Source organism: Python bivittatus, unplaced genomic scaffold (genome assembly GCF_059951505.1).
Source record: "Python bivittatus isolate LINGU-HERP-01145 unplaced genomic scaffold, Pbiv_v1 ctg000190_np1212, whole genome shotgun sequence".
Classification (NCBI taxonomy): Eukaryota; Metazoa; Chordata; class Lepidosauria; order Squamata; family Pythonidae; genus Python; species Python bivittatus.
In genome coordinates, this window is record NW_028277042.1 from 21,316,435 (window position 1) to 21,328,557 (window position 12,123).

Here is a 12,123-nt window from a genome sequence, read left to right on the forward strand (position 1 = left end):
CAGGTCGAGACCATCTCCACACCTGAATCCACAAGGGCATTCTGCATCCCAAGAAGTAGCATGAATATCTTGCTTCAGTTCTACATCCAACAACTTGATCAGGAACCTGTGGATCTGTGACACTCCGAATAGATAGCAAGGTAGAATAGAGAAGGGTGCACAAAGGTGAGCTTTTGTCATGACCAGTGGCCTTCAGTAGGCCTTCAGATGCATGTGTAAGTTCGGACAGTTGAGCGTCCGAATGCCAGAGGGAGCTTCTGAATCTTTCGCCTGTCTCTCTGCTTCCTACCCTTGTGGGATGGACAGTTCATAAGCCAAGCTGAGGGCTTAACTCTCCTGGTGTGTCCCGGGAGAGAGGAGGTGGAAGAGGTGTGGCAGCCTCTTTGCTAACCAGTGTGTCCTCCTGTGTCCCAGGGAGACCATGCCATCTTACACCATCCCTTCTGAACTGCTCCTGGTGGAGGAAATTCCACGCAACCAGATGGGCAAAGTGGATAAGAAGCAGCTGCTCAGACAATTCTACAGCGCGTTGTGAAGGCATCAGCCTGGGGAGGCAGAACGAGGGTCTCCGTGGCGGAAGGGCTGGATTCTTCCCTTTCAAAACCTGACTCTCCTCCTCGCGGGTCAACTTGCCTTTAGCTCATCATCTGTGAGACCGAACCGGGCCTGTGGTTTATTTTCTGAACCGTAAGCCAGGCTTTGTGCTGCTCCACCTCTTTCCTGACCGGCAGAAAGTTCAGCCTACAGAAAATGCAGGGTTTGCGGGGGACGGGGGAAGAGGTCCTGGCTTGGCTTGAGCCCCCGAGGGAGGGTGTTGGAACGGAAGCTTCGGCCTCCCTGGTCGAGGCCTCCTCTTGGTTCCGCTAGAGCACGAGAAGGCCGTGAATGTTCTCTGAGCACGGGCGTACCTGCCTGAGCCTCCCTCCTCCTCTGGCGTTCTTGCAAAAGATGGGAACAGACGTGGGCGTGACCCCTCCCTCCCTCCCTCCCTCCGCACAACTGGAAGTTCGTCCCCTCCGCACAAATGCACCTCTGGAGCCAAGGAATCAGATGTGGAGTTGTGCGTGTTACAGGAGAGGCAAGTCGGTCAAAACAGAATTCGTGTCTGTTCATGTCATCTCACCCGCGTTTCCATGCTGTTCTGCGCAACTCTGACTTTTTAAAAACCTGTATTAAATGTATCTTTACATTTCCATTTTTGAGCACATTTCTCACTAGGTACGCATTTCTAAGTGCCTTTACTTGTATGGTACTTATTTTGCATTTTGGAGCTGAGAGTTTGTGTGCATCAAAAAATCAGGAAATCCGAAGGATACCTGCCCCGCAAACCGTTCATCCGTCCAGGAAAGTTTATTTGCTTGAAAGAAGGGCTGAACTAAACCTGCGATCATGCTCAGCGAATGCCAAGGGGAGGGGCACGTCCACCAAAGGGCACATTCCACCACGCCATTTCTGAGCAGTAATTGCAGCGGATGCTTGGCAGGGCCCCGCCGACTTTGCAAACTGGGATTTGGACTCGTAAGACAGGGCACCTTTTCATCACTGAATGGCTAGTTGCCCACAACCAAAAGGGCACGGTCTGGCTCCGGGACCTGAAATACCTGTTTTCTTAGAAAAGCTGCAAAGTCCCCCAAGCAAAATCATCCCCTCTAGTTAGCAGGGAAGTTTGTGGATTCTCCCCCAGCTGTTTTTGTTTCCTTTCACTTTCAGCGGGTCCCAGTTCGTCTAATTAGACCCTTGGGCAGCCGTGCTTTCCCGGTCAAGGGGCCTCCCCAAAGGCTTTGCTGCGGAGGGATTCCAGGGGTCACGGCTTCCCCTCTGCTCTGGCGTGATGCTCATGAGAGGTTCCCACGGGGCCTGGCGGCTCCGTTTCTCGCTTTGCATCAACCACTGTGGCCCCTCGTCCCTATTCCTGTGTGGCTCGTCCCAGAGGACACGCTGCTTTCGCACGGGCAGGCACGTTCATTCGGCATCCTGGGTTGGCCCCTCCACGGCTTCCCACCACCAGCCTTTATGTTTTTCTTTCCTGCATTCTGTTTTTTGAAGAATCCCCCCCCCCCGCACACACACTATTTTTATGGTGCAGTAAAAGAGGCCTTCATTAGAGGAATGTAATCTCAGCACGGGGACAGTTAATAACCCTCTGTAAATTGCGATCTGTCCTTTTGCACGCTCCACCACACGCTCCTTCTGTTTGGCTACAGATGCAGCCTGGTGGAGGGGAGGAAGTGGTGATTGGGGAAGAACAAAGAAATGCCAACCTTTCTTGCCAGCGCAGGCACACCGTCTCCCTCTCTCTCTGCCTTCGGTGCTGGGACCTTCCCAGCCAACCCCTGATGGTTGGGCTCCATCCTTTGCCGACTGTGCTGGCTGGGGATGATGGGACATCGCAGGAGTGGTGGCGGAACACGTCTGGGGTGCCCCAGGTGGGACGAATGGCTACCTTGCAGGGTTCTGCTTAGAATTACAGTGTTTATTGACTCTGGGCGTGGCTTGGAGCACTGTGCTGCTTTCCACGTCACGCAAGAGTTTCAGGTGTGTGAGTCTGAAGCCAGGTCTCATTCGCCGCGAGCCTTGGCTTTCCTCTTTCAGAAGGTTTTGCCAGGTGGTCCGCTCCATGCTCTGAAACCTTACAAGCGAAGTGCCAGAAGCAGTCTGGCAAAGTTGAAGACCCTCGTCTAACACAGCAGCCGTCACCACGGGGTTTCTTCCCGCAGTCCTGGGAGCACAGCTCCCTTTGTCAGGGCGGGTGGATATTCTGGGAGGCCCCAGGCCAGGGAAGGTTGCGGCTGGCCATCGTCTCTCCTGCAGCCCAGAGCTAAGATGGAAGCCGGCTGCCTGTCTTCTTCTGGGTTCCCTGCCTTCTGTCATCAGGAGGCATAACAGAGGAGACCCCTAGGAAACGCTGCCCAGACTCCCAAGTTGGCATTGCTTGACCCCAGAGCTAGCCAGTCAGACCCCAGTCAGATGCCTTCGCCTGCACGCACCGTGGCCTCTGCCATTGTCCTTGGCAGGTGACGATCCACCGCCAGCCCCTTGTAGCTCGTTCGTTGCTTGGGGTTCTGGAGGAGATCTTGGCGCTGTTAGCCTCAACATCTGTGCAGAGGGGGGGAAACATTAAAAAATAACAATTCCCAGGATGCCTATTTTTTGAAAACCGGAGCTGGGAGCAGCCCCGTGAGGGAAGTTGCAACCCTGTTGCCAAGCGCAACTGGTCTCCATCCTTCTTGGCCGTGCACCCTTCCTCAACCCCAAATGCCCTCCAGGTGTGCTGGAGGCTGGCAAGGAATTGTGGGAGTTGGAGTCCAGTGCATCTGGGGGACACGAGGGTAGGAAGGACATGGTTGAGAGGGGAGGAAATTCAACATCTCTGTTCTCTCCTCCCCCCAAATCGCCCAGTGGGGGCCAGATGGCAGGAAGAAGTGTTGCATGCCAGCCTGCCTGTGGGAAGGATGGGACCATCCCCTTTGTTAAAACATCAGCAACGCAGTAAATTTTTTCACTTACCTTATAGATCAATATCAAATTATCATGTCTCACATTCATAACTCTTAAGCAAGCCACAATGGGGAGAGACAAGGTCACTAGAGAATAAATAGCAGCCGGCACGCTCTGTGATCTATCACGCCCGACAAGCCCCTGCTCTTTTGCACCAGGCCACTGACAAGATCATTAATAAAACTCCAGCGGGGTCCGATCGATGGGTTTGATGGATGAGCGCAGGTAGCAAAGACAGTAAAACAGCTGCCTGTCATGCGTGGCTGAGGAATGGGAACGTGGTCGGGGAGGGGCTCCGGCTCTGCCATTCCCCCCAGGGACCCGGGGAGTGTTTGACTTTGGCACTTGAGTCTCTGCCTGACAGGTCACTCGAGGGAGGGTCAAGGGCACCTGCCTGGCACAAGGACAGACGCAGCGCCTGCTGGGTCAGGCCAAGGCCCACCATGGCCCAGGATGCGTTTCTCCCAGTGGCTGACCAGCTGCCTCTGGGGGGGTCACCAGCAGGAAGGGGAAGACACACACGCACACACACGCTGTTCCCCACCCCACTGCTATCAGAACACAGGCTGCCCCCAAGCAGGAGGAAACTGCATTTTCCAAGCTAACCACCTTGAATGGGGCTGTCGTCCATGAAGATGAAGGCCATCTGAATTAGACGCCCCTGGTGGCAATCGCATGGCCAAGAGGGCAGGTCCCATGCCAGCATCAGCAGGCGAAAGGCCCCCGTGTCAGCTGAACGAAGCCTCTGGCTCAAGACCCTGGAGAACAGAAGGGTGGCCTGCAGGTCCTGTCGCCGAACTACCGGCTTAGGACAAATGCAGGGTCTGCGATCCAGCATCAAAAGCCGGGTCAAGGGTAGCTGGAGGATGCCTGGTTCCTCTTCAACAGCATGGAAGAGGAAAGAAAGGTGTGACCTAGTTAGAGTTTGAGAATGTTAATGCTGTGGTCGTTATAGCTTGAAACTGATTGTGTAAGGCTGCACAAAGGCCCCACACATTCTGCTCATGCTCAGCTGCTGGGGTGCCCTTTTCTGCCTCTTCTCCTCCCCGCTGCTTGCCATTCAACAGGCCCCCTTGAAGCAGAAGGGCGGGGTCGGATGTCACCAGCCCTTCAATTACTCTGGAACAGCAACAGAATATTAAGTCGTCTGTCTCCTTCAGTGCTGCGTGCCAGGCCCTTCCATGACACCATGCAATAAAAACAATTAAAGACATGTTCCCCACTGCCAGCCCTCTTTCCCAAATTGCCGCCCCTCAAAGGATCAATATTGCCTTGCAATCATCTAGCTTAAGAGGAAGAAAAACACGCGGGTGGCCAGGAGGAGCGCTGCAGGATCAGGCCAAAGCGAAGCAGCTTCTTAGGACCAGGGAAGACCAGACACAGACTTGGCAGAAGCTGCAAGCCGGCTGTGAGGACAAGAGCGCCCCCATCTGGCCCTTGGAAGACATTGCCTTGGTGGCTGTCCCGGGGGGATCCAGAGCATCGTAGGTGGCAAAATGGCCGGCTTGCACAGCACACGGGAGGAGGATCCTTTCCCCACTGGCGGCTTCTTACACCTTCTGGGGTCCTCCAACCATCGCTGTGCCCAAATAGTAAAGAGGATGGGCTTTCTCTCATGGCCCCACAGCTGGGGTTGCTGTGGAGATGCTGCAAGTCACTGGCTGTGATGGAATGCCTAACAGATCCTGGGAACACGGAGGACCCTCACCGAAAAGACTCCTTAGTCCAGGGGAGTCGCACTCACCTTATTTATGCTAGGTCTAAGTTGACCTAGATAACGGCTTTGGCAGGCTTTCAAGATTCTGTGACGTTGCCCTGCTGGCCCTACAGACCCGTCCAGGAGTCCAAGAGGTTGGGGCCAGATCTGCTTCACCTTGAGTCCAGCCATTGCCTCAGCATCCTGTTGGAGCCAGGCTCTCGCGTTCAGCCAGAAGGAATCTGATTTGGTTGCGCAAGCACGTTACTCAAACATAGCCACGATGTTGTGTTTATCCAGATACAGGGTTGGTGTGTTGTGAAGCCAGCTGTTGAGAGTGAACGCATTAGCCAATGTGTGAAATCCGGGATGGCAGTTTCCTGCATACAAACCCACCCTGTGTCATAGCCCGAGACTGCACCCCAGGGGGTGCGCACCGCTTGGAAGGGGCATGGTGGGCTGCTCCGTCCTCACTAGATTCTGGGCCTTCCTGCCTGGGATTTGGCCTGGGGACCCAATTGCTCTTCTCTTCCTGCTGCAATTTATCAGTCCTTCTAAGCCTGCAAAGTGGGAAATAACAAAACTTCACATTTGCATCACTTTAACACCACACCACACGCCCCCCCCCCCACCGCCCCAGCGCTCAGGTTCCCCAAGGAAAAAGGCAGGGGTTCAAAGAAGGACATGCCTTTTTTGTTTGCTGCAGCTGCACTCACAGCAAGGGCCCCTCAAGTCGCTGGAAGAGGCTCCTCGGGGGCCAAGGGAACAAGCTGTGCAGGGGAGCTCTCGGGGTGCAGGAGGGCCAGGGAATTCCACTCTGGCCATTGACTGAATCCAGACCAGGCAGTTGATCCAAAGACTGTCCTGCACCCTTTGTTGCTGAATGTGTCATCATCCCCGCCATTGATGGGGTGGGAGCCCCGGGGCCACACCAGCCACATCAACTCCGGTGGGCCGGCATCGCGATCACTCAGCCGGCAGAGCAACAAACCAACGGAGAGCCAGCAGCTTCTGCCCCAGGGTGGGCTGCGATGGCTACCTTCTCTGGGGGTGGCACCTTAGAAAGCCAGCAGGTCCCCCTCTGCACACACCAGCCCAGGCCTGACCCGCGTCGCTACAGAGGCTGCCTGAGAGGAAGAGGGCGCCGGGCTGGGTTGCCTTTCTGAAGCACCTCACCGAGAAGCCCTTCTGGGGGGACCTTTCCCGGGGCTCTGCACCTCTGCCAAGAAAGCAGCAGCCTAAGCCGGATACTGGCAGGTCAGACCTCCCCATCCCGGCCTGCCGAAAGCCTCGGACTGCAGCCGTCTTTGCTCCAGCCAGGGGCCCCAGGGCTCCTGCAGCACGGCAACCTCGGTGCCCGCAACTCCAGGCACAAAGTCAACCGCCATTCTGCCCTGAGGTGGTCTATGCAGCCATCAGAGTTAGGAATGACTGGGGAGGTGGGCAGGGGGCCAACTGAATGGGTGTTGGATGTGATCCCCTCCCAATGACACCCTGGGCACCTTCTGCCAGGCAGTGACCCGGCCCTGCAGCCAAGGGTCAGGCCCAGAGGGAGCCCCAGCTTTCTTCTGCCCCACCTGCACTCTTGGGCCTCTTTCCAGCCGCTCCTGGCCTCTCTGCCTGAAGGGGGGAAGAAGCCGTTTGCCACCCACACCCTGCCCTCCTGCTCCCCCAGGGCTGGGCACTGCCTGCACTCTTTATGGCTGACATTATCTTTTATTGCTATATAAAATCCTAGGCTTCGATGCCCTTTATGGCTGCTCCAATGGCAGAGCTGCTGCCTGCTGGGAACAGCCGGGGAGGGCAGTGGGGATAGGTGCGCCCCCATTTCTGCTAGAGGTTGGAGGATGGGCCCAAGCCAAGCACTCCCCCCCCCCCGTGGGTAGCCTCGGTGCTGCAGCAGGGCTGTGCCTCCTCCGTTGGCAGAAGAGGGGCCTCATCCTACTCACCCAGGCCCCGCTGGGCTCCAGCCCAACTTCTCTTTCTTACCATGAGGGTCTCCAGGTGGGCTTCCCCACCCTAGTGCCCGCCAGGGAGGTCTCCTGGCATCTTTGCCAGTCAGGGGGCTTCCCTGGCCAAGCCCATCTCTGTGCTCTTGCAAGGCAACACACAACACACCACCCCTCTCCATTCCAAAATGTGGCAGTGCTGTGTGAAGCAGAGGGCAAGGTGGTGTGTGTGTGGGTTGTGCATGTGCACACATCCCATTCCCCCTCGTCTGCCTTTCCTTCCCTAGCCTGCCAGCGGGGGACTGGCAAGGACTTGGTTTCCTCTGACATTGATGAAAATGGCACCCACCGGCGTTTGCTTTTAGGGCCGGGCTGCCTGCGCCGCCTCGGAGGGAGCAAGCCGGCGAGTGGTCGAGTGGCCGAGCCAGAAGCCACGGCAGAGAAAATATGCTCGGCTCCCCCATCCCCCCTTTGTCAAGGATGATCTCCAGCTCCGTCTCTCAACTTGCTGGCCCAGACTGACCCACTTCACCCAGGGTGCCCATGGCAGGGAGCATCTGCTGGCTGCCCCCCCTGCCATACCACATCAGGGTCAGGCTGGAGCCGGCTGATGAAGGGGCCGCTGGGCAGAAAGGCAGCAAAAGTGGAAGCCCCCACCGCCCCCACCGCCCCCACTTCCCTCTCCAGCCCCAGTATTTAAATGTGTTGAAGACAATAAAAGCCGGGACCAGGAGCTTCCGGGCAGGTGCAAACCGGGTGCATCTGAGCTCCCTGGAATGGTCACTCGGGGCCAGAGGCACTTTTTGCACCCAGGGCCCAAGGCAGCGAAGAATGAAGGGCGGATTCTGTCGCCGGGGCCCCTGCCTTCCTGCGGGGCAGGGAAGTCTGCCTGGGCCAGCTTTGGCCCATCAGCGGAGCTGCAGACCAGAATGCGAGGTCCGGCTTTCTTTCCAGCCACGAGGCCTTTGGAGGGCCCTGAGGAATTCGAGAAGTGCAACTCCCTCCGGAAGAAGAAAGCCGAGGCGGAAAAACAAGAAAGGGGCTGTACTTGGCAGAAGCCTGTGAAATTATCCATGATGCAGAAAAAAACGGATGTACCATTTTTTCCCTCCCTCGCTACGGCTCAGTGATTCGATGGAGCTGATTGGCAGGACACTCAAGATGACAAAAGAAAGTATTTTTCTGTGTATAGCGCGTGGAATCGTTTAAGGCAACTCTCCGTTTCTTGCTGCCGCCGCAAAAACATTCAGCGAATGAGGCGACTGTGCTAGTGGCCATCGGGCCTTTGGGGAAGGGCCTGAACCCAAACGGTGCCCTTCCGCTGGGTGGCTGGAAAATGGAACCAGGATTCGGGGCCTGGGTGCGAACAAATCCCCGCTGGGCTGTCCTTCGCCTGCGGAAAGCGGGCCCCTCTCTGGGGGCCGCTGCAGAGACCCGCGGAAGCCCTTCCCGGACGCCTCTCGCTCGCCCGAGTCGCTTCCTGCGCTTCAGGCCCCCGTCAAGGCAAGGGGCTTATGTGGGGTGACGGGGCAGCGCGGCCAGGAGCCGCCCAGGACAGATCAGCGGATCCCGGAGACGACATCGGACGCGACAGCCGGAGCGCAGCCGGCCGCCTCGGAAGGCCACCGAGAGCCCCCTTCTCACGGGCGCGCGTTTGTGCGGCTACCGGGGATGCTAAAGGAGTCGCTCGGGCCCCTCGGTCTTCCTGGCCCCCGCTCTGCAAGGGCCACGCAGCCACAAAGGAGCTACAGGGGGCGTCGCCCGCGGTCCGGCCTTTCTCCGGCCGAATAGCTGCCCTGCGGGGAAGCCGGGCTGCGGCGGAGCCACGACGTGGCTTGCTTCGTCGGAGCTGGGCGCGTGGGAACGCCCCCCGGCCCCGCCAGCTGGACGGGGAGGCGGCCGGAAGCCGCGGCCGGCGGTCGCGCTGCGAGCCCCCCGCGTCGCCACCGAGGAGCTGCGCGGGCGCGTCCCGCCGCGTGGGGGCCGCCCCGCCCCCCTTCCCCGCCCGGAACACGGGCCGGGCCCGCGACGGGCCGCTCCCTCCCCCCCTTGGCCGGTGCGGGGCTCCCCCTGCTGGCCGCGGAGCAGCTGACCGGGGCGAGCCGGGCCCGCGCCCGCGGGCGCCCCGCCGCGGAGGGCGACTGGCCCGCGGCCGAATCGGGCGACCTGGCCGAGCGGGGCCCTCGCGGCGCCTCCGAGCCCGGGCTTAGCGGGCGGTGGGGCCGCTCTGTCAGCAGCAGTCCAGGCGCTCTGCGGGCGTGGATTTCGCCGCGGAAAGGCTTCCTCGGAGCAAGCCGGCGGAGTCCCGTGTGGGAGCACCTTTCCAAGCCAGGCAGGTGTGACTCCTAGTCCCCCTCCGCCTTGTGTAACCGCGCCCAGCATTGGGTGCAGCGCGGTTCGTTTCTGCAAGCGGACCCCCCAGGCCCGGGTCCCAAAGAAGCCCTTCTCCCGCCCCGAGTCCCCCGCAGGGGAAAACTGGAAGGGCCCGCCCAGCCCCCCGTGGCTTGCCTGGAAACCCTGCCCGCAGAAAGGCTGCGGGTGGGAAAAGGGAGCCCTGCGGCCTCCAGGGAGGAGGCGCTGTGCCCGCTCCCTTGCGGTTACGCCGAGGCAGCGGGCGAGAGGAGGCGTTAGCAGGACCAGCGGAGGGTCCAGACCCGGTCTCAGCCAGCTCTCTGACCAGCCCTTCCTGGGCGGATGGAGGTGCAGTACAGCTTCTGCCGAACCAGGCCCCAAGAACAACATCCTGGCTGAGGGTGTGTTGCGTATCTGGGCGCTCTGCGAAGTACAGTATTGCCATCTGGGATTGTTCGTTTTTTCTCTCGGAGTTCCTTGTAAGTTGGGCCCAATTTAGTGTTACTGTACAGCTTATTTTAAGCCTGGTTATTGAATGAGCAGCAATGGCTAGGTTCAGCTAAATCATGGTTTACAAAACGTAATGCTTGGGCTCAGACCACATACCCAGCCAAAATCAAGCTAACCACATTTTGGCTTTCCCCGGGCTGAACCAGACTGTACTTTGGTTCATTTCCAGCTGCAAAGGGTCGCTCTAGACTTCCGTGTTTGCTTTTTCTCCTGGAATTGGGGGTGTCACATTGAGCAGGCATCCCCAACTGCAACATGACCCACAAGGAAACAGGTGGGGTTTTGGTCCCCCCGTGGTGGCTGTTACGCTAAGTCCTCTGTCCACACCCCTGCAGAGGTCCCTGCCTGCCCCAGAAGAGGAATCTCCTTCAGATGGCAATGGGGCTGTTGGGCTCACAGTTTCCATCAGTCCCCAAACACGAGACGGGGCCACAGATGTAGGGCAGAGGCCTTGGAAAGCCCTTCTAGCTGTGACTTCAGCATCCTGAGAGGAAGCAGGACAGTTAGCAGAGGGCACCCTGCACGATGAGCCTCACAGCTGGGCACAGAAGAGTGGATGAAGGGGTCCTGGAGGGCCCTGGCCGCTTACAAACCGGAGCATGCTCAGGAGAGGATTCACACATGCTGAAAGTCTGGGAGAACCTGCACCCGCAAACACCCCCAGCTGGACCTCTGCCTTCCCCTCCTTTTGCTCGCTGGCCATCTTAACGCACCAGCTGCGGCCTGAGTGCGGGTCTTTCATCAGCCCTCGCCAAGAGCCCGCCCTCTGCAAGGAAGCAACCGCCTGCTGTGAGTTGCCAGCACAGCTGACTCATTTCATGGGGAGAGACCTCTGGGCATGGTGGCCATTCCAGGATGGGCAGAGCACCCCGGGCCCAGCTGGCGCTGCAGCCCTGCCAGATCCCACCACCCCAGAATTGCCAACCGCCTCAGAGCCGAGTGAGGTGGCAGCAGCTTCCGCTCGGCCTTCCAGGGCAGAGTGTGGGGTGCCCTCCGGGTGGGGAGGAAGGCAGCGTGCCCTCCCTTAAACAGCTACTGACTGGTGCGTCATCGTTGAGGAGCTTCCTGGTCTGGTCAGATTGTTTTTAAAAGCCCTGGAAAAAGGCCCTGGCAAGGTGTGTTCATAAGTCCAACACTAAACTGCGTGGACCTGTTGAATGTCTCCTAGAAAATTAAGGATGTTTCTTTTAATTGCAAATATTATATAATACATTTCAGTCCACAAAGGTAAAACATTAGTTCAGTAATTCACTAGAACGATCATTCCTGTGGCCAGCAGTTGAGGTTAAGGTTTTGCTCATAACAATCACTCTGCTTCTGCTTCTTTTTGGAACGATTGTTGTGTTATTCGTTTTATGCTGGGCTGCGAGCAAAATAAAAGACGATGAAGATTCATGCTCAGATGAATTTGCTTTCACAGGAATGGGCGACGACCGTCAGAGTTAGAGAGCTAGAGAGATCAGATGCGTATTAGCAGGAGAGACCCTCCCCAAGACAATGCCCTCCAGATATCTCGGGGAGGAGCTGAGCGACCCGGCCTTCTGCAGGGCACCTCAGTCCCCGGACATCACAGCCACTTGTGGGCAGAAGTCCTTTAGCGGCTGAAGCAGAAGGGAAGGGACAGTGCCGTGCCACAAGGGGCCAAGGGCTCTCTTTCTCGCGTTTCCTCCTCCTCCGCCTTGACGTTGGGTGGGCCTGGCATCCCTCAGCTGCCCAGAGGATGCCCCCGTCCCGGGGGCCGCCGAGAGCCGCTTAAGAGCCCCGTTTCCTCCACGCCGTTCCAAGTTCCCAGAGCAAAATGGGAACAGGTCAACCGTTTTGTCATAACTGGTCCCTGTTTGACCGATGACTTCCTTTCTCTTGCTGTGCAGTGTTGAAAGCTGTTCCCGCTCGCCCCCCAGCAAAAGCAAATGAAGGGTGAGAGAGGCTCTCCGCCCCCCCGTCCCCCCGCCCGTCCCACGGAAGAGTTTGGCCTCCTCTCCTCCTCCCCGTGCTGGGCACTGGGCTCGCAAAGTGCCGCTGGCAGCCACCCCTTCCTCCGGGGCCTGCGCTGCTGCTCCCCCCAGCCCTTCCCACTGGATTCCCCTACCCACCCCGCCCCCCAGCTCCAGCCCATCC

General features: G+C 58.3%; 1 protein-coding gene across 5 annotated transcripts in view; it reads left to right on the forward strand.

Moving 5' to 3' along the window:
* The window catches only part of ACSF3 (acyl-CoA synthetase family member 3), a 42,869-nt gene extending 41,674 nt beyond the window's left edge, over positions 1 to 1,195 (forward strand). For 4 of the 5 annotated variants that reach the window (XR_015795302.1, XM_025171446.2, XM_088136242.1 and 1 more), the window contains one exon: positions 415 to 1,195. Coding sequence is in view for 3 of the 5 variants with exons in the window: in XM_025171446.2 (XP_025027214.1) it covers positions 415 to 535 (121 nt within the window). In the remaining 2 variants the exon portion in view is untranslated. The remainder of the gene's footprint in view (positions 1 to 414) is intronic. The other variant, XR_015795301.1, reaches the window with a different exon arrangement.
* The last annotated feature ends 10,928 nt before the right edge of the window (positions 1,196 to 12,123 follow it).